At 42.8% G+C, this 14,206-nt stretch overlaps 1 protein-coding gene across 1 annotated transcript; it reads left to right on the top strand.

Moving 5' to 3' along the window:
- The first annotated feature begins 3,981 nt into the window (after positions 1-3,981).
- On the top strand, positions 3,982-11,933 carry TGIF1 (TGFB induced factor homeobox 1). Its single transcript, XM_069731143.1, has 3 exons — positions 3,982-4,146; positions 8,340-8,566; positions 10,483-11,933. Exons 1-3 carry the CDS (start codon positions 4,131-4,133, stop codon positions 11,056-11,058), a joined length of 819 nt encoding a protein of 272 aa, XP_069587244.1. The 5' UTR covers positions 3,982-4,130; the 3' UTR covers positions 11,059-11,933.
- Positions 11,934-14,206: the final 2,273 nt, after the last annotated feature.

Genomic DNA, 14,206 nt, shown 5'->3' with positions numbered 1-14,206 from the left:
GAAATGGCGGATGCGACGTACAAAAAAAGTTTCATTGAACTTTTTTTGTGCCGACGGTCCGCCAAAACACAACTGATCCAGTGCACGACGGACGCGACGTGTGGCCATCCGTCACGATCCGTCGGCAATACAAGTCTATGGGCAAAAAACGCATCCTGCGGGCACATTTGCAGGATCCGTTTCTTGTCCAAAACGACGGATTGCGACGGAATGCCAAACGACGCAAGTGTGAAAGTAGCCCTAGGGCTAGGGTTGGGGCTAAAGTTAGGGTTAGAGCTGGGATTAGGGTTTGGATTAGGGTTGGTATTAGGGTTAGGGTTGGGATTAGGGTTACGCTTGGGATTAGGGTTAGGTTTGGGATTAGGGTTAAGGGTTTTGATTAGTGGTGTATTGGGATTAGGGTTAGGTTTGCGGTTAGGGTTGAGATTAGGATTAGGGGTGTGTTGGATTTAGGGTTTTGATTAGGGTTATGGTTGGGGTTGACATTAGGGTTGTTTTGGGGTAAGGGTTGTGATTATGGTTAGGGTTAGTGATTAGGATTATGGATCAGGTTGGGATTAGGGTTAGGGGTGTGTTGGGGTTAGGGTTGGAGCTAGAATTGGGGGGTTTCCACTGTTTAGGTACATCAGGGGGTCTCCAAACACAACAGCCAATTTTGCGCTCAAAAAGTCAAATGGTGCTCCCTCCCTTCTGAGCTCTGCCGTATGCCCAAACAGTGGGTTACCCCCACATATGGGGCATCAGCGTACTCGGGATAAATTGGACAACAACTTCTGGGGTCCAATTTCTCTTGTTACCCTTGTGAAAATAAAAACTTGGGGGCTACAAAATCTTTTTTGTGAAAAAAAAAAAAAAATATTTTTTATTTTCACGACTCTGCATTCTAAACTTCTGTGAAGCACTTGGGCATTCAAAGTTCTCACCACACATCTAGATAAGTTCCTTGGGGGGTCTAGTTTTCAAAATGGGGTCACTTGTGGGGGGTTTCCACTGTTTAGGCACATCAGAGGCTCTCCAAACGCGACATGGCGTCCAATCTCAATTCCAGCCAATTCTACATTGAAAAAGTAAAACGGCGCTCCTTCACTTCCAAGCTCTGCGGTGTGCCCAAACAGTGGTTTACCCTCACATATGGGGTATCGACGTATTCAGGAGAATTCGCACAACAACTTTTGTGGTCTAATTTCTCCTGTTACCCTTGTGAAAATAAGAATTTGTGGGCGAAAAGATCATTTTTGTGTAAACAAAAGCGATTTTTTTTTTTTTATTTTCACGGCTCTACGTTATAAACTTCTGTGAAGCACTTGGGGGTTCAAAGTGCTCACCACACATCTAGATAAGTTCCTTAAGGGGTCTAGTTTCCAAAATGGTGTCACTTGTGGGGGGTTTCCACTGTTTAGGCACATCAGGGGCTCTCTAAACGTGACATGGCGTCCGATCTCAATTCCAGCCAATTCTGCATTGAAAAAGTCAAACTGCGCTCCTTCACTTCTAAGTTCTGCGGTGCGCCCAAAAAGTGGTTTACCCCCACATATGGGGTATTGGCGTATTCAGGAGAAATTGCATAACAAAATTTATGGTTACATTTCTGTTTTTACACTTGTGAAAATAAAAAAAATGGTTCTGAATTAAGATGTTTGCAAAAAAAAGTTAAATGTTCATTTTTTCCTTCCACATTGTTTCAGTTCCTGTGAAGCACGTAAAGGGTTAATAAACTTCTTGAATGTGGTTTTGAGAACCTTGATGGGTGTAGTTTTTAGAATGGTGTCACACTTCATTATTTTCTATCATATAGACCCCTCAAAATGACTTCAAATGTGATGTGGTCCCTAAAAAAAAAAATGGTGTTGTAAAAATGAGAAATTGCTGGTCAACTTTTAACCCTTATAACTCCCTAACAAAAAAAAATTTTGTTTCCAAAATTGTGCTGATGTAAAGTAGACATGTGGGAAATGTTATTTATTAACTATTTTTCGTGACATATCTCTCTGATTTAAGGGCATAAAAATACAAAGTTTGAAAATTGCAAAATTTTAAAAATTTTCGCCATATTTCCGTTTTTTTCATAAATAATCACAGGTAATATCGAAGAAATGTTACCACTAACATGAAGTACAATATGTCACGAAAAAACAGTCTCAGAATCAGCGGGATCCGTTGAAGCGTTCCAGAGTTATAACCTCATAAAGTGACAGTGGTCAGAATTGCAAAAATTGGCCTGGTCATTAAGTACCAAATTGGCTCTGTCACTAAGGGGTTAAGGCAGTCATCTTAATAAATCTCATTGGAACGGCACCAAACAAAAGTTCCAGCATCATCACCTTGCCCAATGCAGATTTGCGATTCATCACTAAATATGACTTTCATCCAGTCCACGATTGCTTTTCCTTAGCCCATTGTAGCCTTGTTTTTTTCTGTTTAGGTGTTAATGATGGCTTTCATTTAGCTTTTCTTTATGTAAATCCCATTTCCTTTAGGCGGTTTTTTACAGTTCAGTCACAGACGTTGACTCCAGTTTCCACCCATTCATTCCTCATTTGTTTTGTTGTGCATTTCCTGTTTTGGAGACATATTGCTTTAAGTTTTCGGTCTTGACGCTTTGAGGTCTTCCTTGGTCTACCAGTATGTTTGTCTTTAACAACCTTCTCATGTTGTTTTGTATTTGGTCCAGATTTTAAGGTACCGTTACACTTAGCGACGCTGCAGCAATATAGACAATGATCCGACCTAAACTAGATCGCTGGAGCGTCGCTGTAGAGACGTCAAACACAGCAACTCCAGAACGATGCAGGAGCGATCCAGTGACGTAACGGTGACTCACTTATCGTTCTCGCTCCATGTAAAAACGTTGCTGGCGTCGTTGCTTTTGATGTCAAACATGACGAATCACGCCGATCTGACCAAATAAAGTTCCGGACTTCTAGCGACGACCAGCGATATAACAGCGGGATCCAGATCGCTGCTGCGTGTCAAACACGAGATCGCTATCCAGGACGCTGCAACGTCACAGATTGTTGTCGTTCTCGTTGCGGAGTGTGACGGTACCTTTAGACACAGCTGTAAACAACCAACATCTTTTGCAACACTGTGTGATGATTTACCCTCTTGATAATCCTCTCCTTTGCTTCAATTGACATCTCTTGTGTTGGAGCCATGATTCATGTCAGTCCACTTGGTGCAACACTTCTCCAAGTTATGATCACTCCTTTTTAGATGCAGACTAAGGAGCTGATCTAATTTGATGCAGGTGTTTGTTTGGGAATGAAAGTTTACAGGGTGATTCTATAATATTTTTTTTTTTTTTCAGAATTGAGTGATTCCATCATTTTTCCCCTATGCTTGGTTAAAGAAAGTAACCATTACTGACTACCACGTTTTTTGTTCTTGATTTCTTTTAGTGTTTCTTAAAGCCAGAAAGTTGCCATTTGAAATGACTTTAGTTTTGTGCCTTGTCTGTGATCTGCTTTTTAAACAACTGAATGAACATCCTCCAAGGCCGGCGATTCCATAACTTCTGCCTGGAGTTGTAGTCCTTGTGGCCATGTGAGCTGAGGTCTCCCTGCAGTAGCTGTGTCATGAGATGAGCAGTAGGAGGGCACTACCCAGGGAAGGAGGGCATAGAGGAGACCAGGCTGCCCATCCCCCGAACTGGGGAGCACTTACTGGGCAGACTGCTGGAGGATTCTATAACGAGGAGGGCCACAGGTTGTGCCAGGACTGGGGGGCTGCAGGCGTTGTGCTCACCTGAACCAGAGCACTGGACCTAGCTGAGGTAGAAGGGCGAGCCTTCCGAGCGGCTCAGCACTGGCAGTGTGTGTATAGCGGGCATGGAGCCCAGCACCCGTCCATGCTGCACTCACTGACTGGCTGTAGCTATGATAGTAGTGGTAGCGCCGCTGCAGGAGAGGAGTGTGGCGCCCTCTGGTGCCGGCGGTGTGCACTCACCGTGTCTGGAGGAAGGGGGAAGCCATCGCGTCTCTCCTCCCCTTGTGTCTGACAGGCGCTGGGAGGGATTGCTGAGCGCACAGCTCGTGCGGAGCAGCGGGACTCTCCATCCACTAGTGGTCGGGACACCCCGGGACACGCTGCCGCCTCTCCGCTCCGCAGTGTCACTAGCAGCCGGCTCCACCATGAAGGCAAAGAAAGGTGGGTGAGGGGAGTCGGGCTGCCGCCGGCCGCTCAGCCTCCGTGTGCCCAGCCGGTGCACCCAGCTGCCCTTTGTTTGGTGGCATGTGTCTGCTCTTCCTGGGAACTGTCCTCCATGGTCCTGGCAGGGCTGCCGAGTTGTTGGGGAAGTTTTGGTGGCCAGTCTCCTGTCTTCTAGGTTTCTTTTGGGGGAGAAGTGACTTGTTCCTGTGAGTTTGTTGTGACTGGTAAAAGTTTGGTGCGAGCTGCACACAAAGGAAGAGTGGAGCCTGGCTCAGCCTCACTGGTGGAACAAAGAAAGTTTCTCCACCACGAGGGAGGTCACTGCGAGCACATGTGCCACAGCTAGCCCAGGGCCACCAGGAGGCGCCACAGCTAGCCCAGGAGGCTCCACAGCTAGCCCAGGGCCACCAGGAGGCTCCACAGCTAGCCCAGGGCCACCAGGAGGCGCCACAGCTAGCCCAGGAGGCTCCACAGCTAGCCCAGGGCCACCAGGAGGCGCCACAGCTAGCCCAGGAGGCGCCACAGCTAGCCCAGGGCCACCAGGAGGCGCCACAACTAGCCCAGGGCCACCAGGAGGCGCCACAGCTAGCCCAGGGCCACCAGGAGGCGCCACAGCTAGCCCAGGAGGCGCCACAGCTAGCCCAGGGCCACCAGGAGGCTCCACAGCTAGCCCAGGGCCACCAGGAGGCGCCACAGCTAGCCCAGGAGGCGCCACAGCTAGCCCAGGGCCACCAGGAGGCGCCACAGCTAGCCCAGGGCCACCAGGAGGTGCCATAGCTAGCCCAGGGCCACCAGGAGGCTTATTCCCCCCTTGGGCTTCACCACACTGAGCCTCCTGGGAAAGTCTTTGTTTGGAGAGTAGGCTTGCATTCCTGAGGGAAGGGCTACTTAACTTTTTAGGACTACCATTTTGCTGATTATGAGCTTTTTCGGTCTAGTTAACCACTTTCCTAAAAGTTTGGAGCGAGTTGGAGGCCAGATGGAGGAGTGTGAGAGTGCTCTGCTCCCTCCATCCCTCCCAGCCTCCCAAGTTTGGATTCCTTTGTTCCTCAGCACCATGTGCTCCACCACTGCTGCATCCCCAGAGCTGGGCAGGGGCACACAGCCCTATGAGGAGAACACATGGCAGAGCCTCCTGACAATTGCCTAGTTATAGGACAATAAGAACTTTGCATTGACTTGGTCTGAGCATTACTTTGTTTTTGTTTTCTCCACTGAAGTTGAATGTTCTTTGTCCTTCGGAAGTGCCCAGTGGAGGATATTTCGAGTGCGGTGCACATTAATAGCTGGCTATATATGTGTGTATATATGTATATGTGCCATGTGAGGCTGATTGTGTGTGCTCAGCATTGTTCACACAGGAGACAGCAGGGTGACAGGGAGGGGGCAGTGCTGCTGACAGATCAGGATGGGACAAACTGCTTGCAGATGCTTGAAACTTTTTCAGGCAGTTGAAACAAAAGGCTTGCTCCCCATCCCCCTGCTGTTTGGACATGTTTGGAGCTTTTGTTCAGATGGTGGCAAGGAAGAAAGGCTAGTAGTGCTGCCTCCTTCTCTTCCAGTATCCTACATGGACAACTTCTAAGCTAACTAAGAAGTAACCCAACCACTAAGATCTTATGGCCAGTGTATTGCTGCTGAATGGATCTAGCCAGATACTATGTAGCTGTTGTTAAAGCTCCTTGAAGAGGAACTTGAGAAATGAGTCTTTTTGGAAAGTCCCTTAGATTCCTGTCTGTGAAAAGTCATCTAAGTACAAAGCTGACATTTCTGATAGTACAGATCTGTTGTGTCCCGGGAGTAAGAGAAGGCACATTTGTCTTCCTTGGATAATTTATTCTAAGCCCTTTTTTTATATTTATTTATTTTTTTTTTAACTGCAAAGCTGTTAAATCAATGGAAAGACTTCAGACTTTTTTATGATGATTATTTCTAAGGGCCCAGATCACTTAAGTGGATGATTGCTTTGTATATGTTAGGCATAATTAACAAATGGTGGATTTATCTTTTTTTTTTTTTTTTTTTTTTTTTGGGCTGTGTAGCAAATGTTTGAACTTGTTCTTCGACGTCATTCGGTTCCATGCACTCGTAAAGCTGTTTTATATATTGTTCCCACAATCGCCACGTGCTTTGTCTAACCACTTCCACCCTCACATCAGTATTGTATTGACATCTGTCAGTGTCAACTTTTTCAACTTTTAATATACAAAAATAAATACCGATTATTATTTAGATCTTGGTAAAACATCTGTTTCCAGTGTAGGTCTTGAAGAACTCTTTGAAGTTGTACTGATGGATTCCTCATCTGGTATACAGGACTAATGACCCTACTATTCCTTTTCTTTGCTTACAACTTGCCATGACGGACTCTGGATGCCAGCACCTCCACCAATCCTAATTGTACAATAAATGCTCATGTCATTGCCATAATGTTAATGAAATTTGGCTAGAAAACTAAGTTTAGAGAGCCGTCGTTTTGAAGACCTATCACCAACTTCACTAACAAAAATGAGCATGGCCTTGATTTATGAAGGGTAGTCTTGTTCTAAACAGGGCAGCACCTGCTCGCCTTCGTTTTCCTATCTTGGGCACAGTTGACCTGGAAATCGAGCCAGTTCACACACGTGTATGTGTAATAATAATAGATTAATCACATAAAATATTGAATTGCTGCCTTGTATGAATTGTGCACAGGCTTCATCTTGTTAACATCTTCCATCGAGCCACATATCACACAGACATTTATGGGTGGCTTTCAGCAGGACAAGTAACAATTAGAAATGACAGGTTCCCTAGTGAAGCGGTTTGAACGCCACTCTTTACTTACGCAACCGATAAGAACTCTGACTGCTTGTGCTTTCAGTCTGCGCCGTTTCCTGTTGGGATAGATGGCCTTAAAGCTCCCGCTGGTTTAGAGCTGTTGGCATATCCAGGCACTGGTTTTTAACATTTGGCAGCTTCCTGAAGCAGTTCCTCACTTGATGACGGCGACTTAAGTGTTTTTTTTTTTTTTTTTTGTTTTTTTTTTTTGTTTTTTTTTTCTTGGCCAACGATTAATCATTACATCTTCTGTAATTAATCTGCATTGTTTTACCAAGATTTATGTTCAGCTTGGGTTTTTAGGGGATTTCTGTAATCGCTTTTTCTTAGAGGATACATTTATATAGAGGATATATTCTCAACGTACTGTTTGTACTGGGACAGTATGGCATAGCCAGTCCTCTTTGTGTAAATGTCTCGCAGCCATGCGCCAGATCTCGATGTTCTCTGTGTAAATGACGAAACTTTCCTTGCTGCGCTAGGATAAAGCGGTGGCGAGCCACCCTCGGGTTTCTGTTTTGCAACATGCTTGAGTCATCTGTCAGGTCGGTGTCAGTATGAAATGACATAAGCATTGCTCAGAAAGGGAAAGTACTGTGCTGATAACCATTAGTAGTAATGCAGTGATTTTAGACCAGGAGCCCTCGTCTGATACATTGCAGTGCTGGCACTGAAGTCACACACCATGGTTTTATGCAAATATAACACAGCAGTAATTTCTTTGAACACTTCTCTTTCTAACGAAGAGTTTTATGCATTTGGCTTGTGGTGTTTGCTAGTAATGGAGGGTATTTCTGGCTTTTACAACCCAGCCGTCTCCTGAAAATATCCGTTGGGTGTCCCAGCTCATTCAGATTCCACATTGTGTTCATATGAGCGTTGGAGACCGCGTCTGTCACATTCATCCTGCGACACAATGCACTTCCAGCAATCCTCAGTGATTGATTAATGCTGGTGCCCTTACACACGGCTCATCTCCCATTGTATAGACTGAGGTAAACAAAGCAATGTCATTGAAGGCTTTATTGTGATGGTAAAGAGCTCTGCGCCTCCCTGTGTAACAGATCTGTGAGTATAAATCTGTGCAGCATGAATCCCAACCCATGAGCACAATGATCAGCTACAAGATGGATAGCTTTAAGGACATACTTTGCCTCTGTCTGACTTGGAATACCCTCTGATACATTCTGCTGTGAAAAGTAAATGACCTCAGCGGAGGATGGAATACTGTAAAGCGCTGTGCTCGGGTGATGTCACTACTGCTATGTTCTTGGCATTTTACCTACAGAGACCTGGGGCAGATTTCCCACCCCTTGATGTAATGCTATGGCACTTGACACCAAGTAAATGTTGACATGTCTTTTTCTTAGGGTTAGTTCCGCTATCGGGCAGTGAGACTGAGGATGATGATGGTATGGATATTCCCCTGGATCTCTCCTCCACTGCTGGCTCAGGGAAGAGAAGGAGGCGTGGAAACTTGCCTAAAGAGTCAGTCCAAATTCTGCGAGACTGGTTATATGAGCATCGCTATAATGCCTACCCCTCAGAGCAAGAGAAAGCCCTCCTGTCTCGGCAGACCCATCTCTCCACACTACAGGTATGTTTGATATGTTGAGCAACGTGAAACTGCGATATGGATCTTCTTGTAATCATCATTTGGGGCCTAGCTGGATTTTTTGTTTTGTAGTTTGTAGCTTTTATGCTGGAAATTATGTTGTGCCTTTTTAGGTGTCTTTTATGTAAGTAGACACATGAAGTGGAAACCGCCTACGAAAACATTGGCCAAGTTATTCGTATGTGTTGTTTTTTCTTCTATGCTGCAAAACATCCTTGTCATTTCAGTACATGAGGCAAATGGCCAAATCTCCGCATGGCTGAAAATGTTAAATCTTGTGCTCCAGATTTTAGCATTTCTCATTTCCTGTCATTTACCCAGGAAGCAATACATCCTCTTGTCTGACATCCTCCTAAAGGAATCTGACCAGTAAACGCGTAGTTGTGAAAAAGGGGCAGTTCTCATAATTGTTTTGGTTCTGTTGTTTGTGGGGTAGTACATACATACATACATACATACATACATACATACATACATACATACATACATACATACATACATACATACTTTTTTAGGACAGATCACTCATGTTTTGCTGTCACAGGAGGCTTTTAAGTGACGAGGTTGTATATTCTGGAAAGTTGGTACTTCTTCACAATGCACTATGAAATTGCTCTTTATAATTGTGTAATGTTGCACTATTGCAGCTCAGTTTTCAGGGATTTTATGCCAAGTTTTAATTAATTTTTTTGAGAAAAGAAAAGCGAAATAAAATGGGATATGCAATGAGGGCATTAGCAATAAAGGATTTTCCCTTTTACTCAGACCTTTGTGTTGAAATAGATTGCCATACACAGCACTCATAGCCTCCTTAAGGATCTAGTTTCTGTTAACAGACCTGCTCATTCCCTTCTGCTCCACATCTTGAAATGCAGGGGTTAAATGTGTCTGGGTTGGCGTGAGGTAAGCCAAGATATGCCTGGTAGCACATAAGTTCAGCAGTCAGTGAGTCACCGCAGTCTCTACCAAAAGACAAACAGCATCTTGTTTCAAAGCTAAACTTCCCACCATTAGCCTAAGGTATGGGAAATAACATGTGAACAACATTATCAAAAATGAAAGCTTTCAGACGTAACATTCCTCGGGCGTTATTAGGGAGGGACAAGTAGGCCTTTGTTTTAGTAGAAACTTTATGATTCTGATGTATAGCATCTCTAACCTGTACACGGAAGTTTGAGTCCGAGGTCAATACTTAGATCATTAACAGGAGTGACGGTTTCCAGATATTTCTGGAGTTATCGGCTCCTTTTTGTGGCATCTTGTTGGTCTGATTTTGTACAAAGATACAGGTATAAAACGCAGCGGTAACGGTAATTTCGAAAAGCCACACAGATTTCAGCACAAATTCTTGGAGAAGAATGCCACAAAATATAGTCAAAGAAAGCATCCAAAATTGAAATATGTGCCGCAAATATGACGGCTAATGTATGCATTACTTTGTGCCAACCCTATGTGTGGTCTTATGTTTGTGCAATAGCTTTTTATGGTGGCATACAAATATGTATAACAATCGAGGGGTAGAATAGCTGCTGGAACTGGCACCTTGAGCTACTATGGACTTTTACCACATTGCCTTCTCTTAGAAACCAAGTGCATATTATTATCTTGGGTGTAAAAAGTTTTGAGAAGTGTATGGGATGTTGAAAAATCCAGATACCAAGATGATGACAATTTATCCGGCATTTCCCATCCCAGAACTGCAGCGGGGCTGGGCAGATTTCCCACTACAGTTGTTCCTCAACCTCATCTCCTAGGATGCTTCGCCTGCCATGAGTTGTTGAGCAACAGCTGAACGCCAAAGAATTCTCATTCTTCCTGAATGTCAATTTGCTCCTTGTGAAGTCTAACTCCAGTGTAATGAGGAATAAAAATCATGATTTTTCTTTCTTTCTTTGTAGGTTTGTAACTGGTTCATCAATGCAAGGCGTAGGCTTTTGCCTGATATGCTGAGGAAAGATGGAAAAGACCCTAATCAGTTCACCATTTCACGAAAGGGAGCCAAAATTACCGATGTGATACAGATGGACTCTCCGACGGGAACAAAGCCCTACATTCCCACTATAGATGAGAACTCTTTTCATTTCAGTTCTACCGGGTCAAACCAGAACTCAGGGAAGTTACTGGCATCACAACTGTCTTCTCCGCAATCTCTCCTAGCTCGACCCTCCGTCATCTGTCACACCACTGTCACATCACTAAATGACGCTCCTTTCAACTTCACCCATGTATTGAATGCTGGACAAATCCTAGAGCAGCACGAATCTGAGGCAAAAAAACTAACTGAAACCTCACTTGTCTGCCTTGAAGACACTATAAAATTAGGACAAAACACAAATACACAGAATGGATTATTCAACACTCCTCCTCCTACCCCACCGGATCACAATCAGGACTTCAGTGGCTTCCAGTTATTGGTTGATGTTGCCCTCAAACAAGCAGCAGAGATGGAGCTTCAGTCGAAACTCATGTCCTAAATCTTCACTTGTCAAAAGTGTTCTGAACATTTCCTTCGAACTGCCCAAGTCGATATCAAAGACAATTTGCATTAATTGAGTTTTTTATTTTTTTCCTTTTTAATATATATTCGTGTTATTTGCACACGGGATTATGAAAGTGAAGCTTTCCTGACACAAAGAGGTCTTACCCTTTTCAATGACTGTTTTTGTTTTATATACGGTAATTCTTTTTTTTTTTTTTTCTTGGTCCTTTTGACTGTGACTACAGCCTTTGACTTTAGTGAGTTTCTCCATTGCCATTCATGGATATTGAATTCAGAAAGTTGCCATGTGTTTTTGTTTTTTTGTTTGTTTTTTTCAGTAATTTAAACAAATCTCAGGGGTGAAGGAGAGCAGATATCAAGTGTTTGTGTGATCGTATATATTATATGATCACATCTACATCCTAACTATACTGTATTTCATTCCAATCTTCTTTAAGATAGAGCTACTGTAGAAACAACATGCTTTACGTTTCTTGGTAGATTTTGCTTAAATGTGAGGTGTTTCCCAAGATTGTGACTTTTTTTTAATAATTTTTGGTACCTTTCAAACTGTGCAATATTTAGACTGAAACCGATAGACCTTTTTTATCATTCCAGAGCAACAGAAAATGCTCACATACTGTCTACATTTTTAGTTTTTAATTTTTTTTCCCAGTATATAATAAAATATTTTGTTTGAGGTAATGTAAAGAAATGTTTTGTTTTTTGTTACCTGGGGATGGAATGAGAATGCCATGTAACTGGATACTGTTCCCATCTGGAATATTACTGCTATGTAAAGTTTTTGTTTCTTTGACATGTATTTTTTTTTTTTTGTATTTTTTTTGTAATATAGAAAATAACAAATCACAGTGCCGTTTTGTTCTTATTTTTTTTCTAAATAATGCATACTTTTAATGAATCAGAAAATCCATAAAAAAATTTGTGACAGTTTTAAAAAATCTACCAAAAAAAAACCCACACCTCTTAGCCACTTATAATGTATATTTTCATCACAGGATGTATAGCGCGAGCTCAGGAGCCGAACCCGATCCATAGCAAGCAGGTGCAAGCTGTGTTACTACACTGCCAGCATCTGCCTAGAACAGCAGCTACCGGAGATATTGGCTCTTATTGCTGCTGGTTATTCATTGAGATGCCGTTGTCCGTCACTGCCAGCAACATTTAGGGGATGTGCACACGTTGCGTATTTTGCTGCGGATCCGCAGCAGTTTCCCATGAGTTTACAGTACAATGTAAACCTATGGGAAACCAAAAAACGCTGTGCCCATGCTGCGGGAAAAAAACGCGCGGAAACGCAGCGGTTTACTTTCCGCAGCATGTCACTTCTTTGTGTGGAATCCGCAGCGTTTTTACATCTGCTCCAATAGAAAACTGCAGATGTAAATCCGCAGCGGAATCCGCAGTAGAAAATGCGATAAATCCGCAGGAAAAACCGCAGTGGACCATTCTACGTGTGCATACCCTAACATGGACTAGTTGCTGGTGTGCATGCAATGGTTGTCATCACACCCATTTCTATCGTGGTCCCCTAGAAATACTAAAAAAACTCTAGGAACATAACCTTAGGCCACATTCACACGTTGTGTATCTGGTCAGTTTTTTATAACTCAGTATTTGTCAGACAAAACCCAGGAGTGGGTGAAAAATGCAGAAATGGTGACGTGTTTCTATTATACTTTTCCTTTGATTGTTAAACTCCTGATTTTGCTGGCAAAAACTGAGGTAAAAAACCGACCAAATACTCAGCGTGTGCACGTGGCCTTAATGAACTCTGTGTGTGTTCTCCAGGGATCAGTCACATCTACCAGATTTGTTGCAGAAATGTCTACAACTGTAAATCCATTTCCATGAAGCTGAATAGGGCTGTGTCAATGGACTCACTTCTGCAGACCTCATTCAGGTGAATAAGATAGTTGAAGTAATTTCTGCGGCAAAAAGTGTCAATTGTAAATATATATTCTGGATCTCCAGGAAATGCCAGATGTTTGCTACGGTGAATAACTTTTATTATCTGTGTAATTGGTGGATCTTTTCACTTTAGGAATTCTAAGATTTACACAAATTTTTGCGAAGCTTAACCCTCAGTGACGTGATTTGAGTGTCTGCCTGCTATGTATTTATCCATAGGTCATGAACACGGCGCTGTCTGTTACTAAAGCAAGCCCTCACAAAAAAAAAAATTGCGGATGACGGGAGACTGGTATATTATTTATTTATTTTTTTTAGTGATTTGCAGATGACACCATCTAATTACATCCTTTAAGTAAACACCAATAGGTTTTGTTTTGCAGACCCTCTGTAGGATATCTGAGGTCTAACCCAATAGTAACCTAGTTTGAGAGTTTTTTTATTGGCTGCTAATAATTGATTTTACCCAGACAAAAACCGGTAAGGGTTACTTTGGCTCTTTATGCAGTCATACCACTCCTTTCTCGGAGAAGCCATATGGCTATTCAACAGATCTTATTACAGACATATTGCCAGAAACCTGTCGCCCCTAGTGCTAAATATTTCATGTGCTCTAAACATAGAATCCTTTTATACTCTAAAATTAAGTCCTTATGCTTACTGCTTTTTTGTTAGACATTTCTTCACAATCTACACTGATGTGCTAGTTTTTCATATTTGTCTTCTGTATTTTTGTAAGTAAAATGCCTTGAATATCCTATTCATGCCAATGTAGGGTAATCCAGCGGTATTTAAAAGTCAAGAAAATCCATCAGTATGACCAAAATCAGACTTGATTTGTTGGGCTCGGCACTCTCCTTTTTGAGGCATTGACGTACAATGAAATGAAATCAGGATACCAGTGCCCAGATAGATATATTAAAGATATTTACCGGTATCTCAAAAGGAACCGCCGAACGAACCTTGTCAAGTGTAAGGAGACAATGAAAATAAGTTTTACCTATAATTTTCATTGTCTCCTTACACTTGACAAGGATTGTTCGGCGGTTCCTTTTGAGATAAATATCTTTAATACATCTATCTGGGCACTGGTACCCTGATTTCATTTCATTGTACGTCAATGCCTCAAAAGGAGAGGAAGAAAAAAAAAATTATGTATATAATACATATATATATATCTATCTCCTACCAGCTTTCCTATAGCATGGCTG

The sequence above is a fragment of the Ranitomeya imitator genome, chromosome 6 (genome assembly GCF_032444005.1).
Source record: "Ranitomeya imitator isolate aRanImi1 chromosome 6, aRanImi1.pri, whole genome shotgun sequence".
Classification (NCBI taxonomy): domain Eukaryota; kingdom Metazoa; phylum Chordata; class Amphibia; order Anura; family Dendrobatidae; genus Ranitomeya; species Ranitomeya imitator.
Note: the sequence above shows the minus strand (reverse complement) of the source record. Positions and strands in the feature narration are given on the sequence as shown.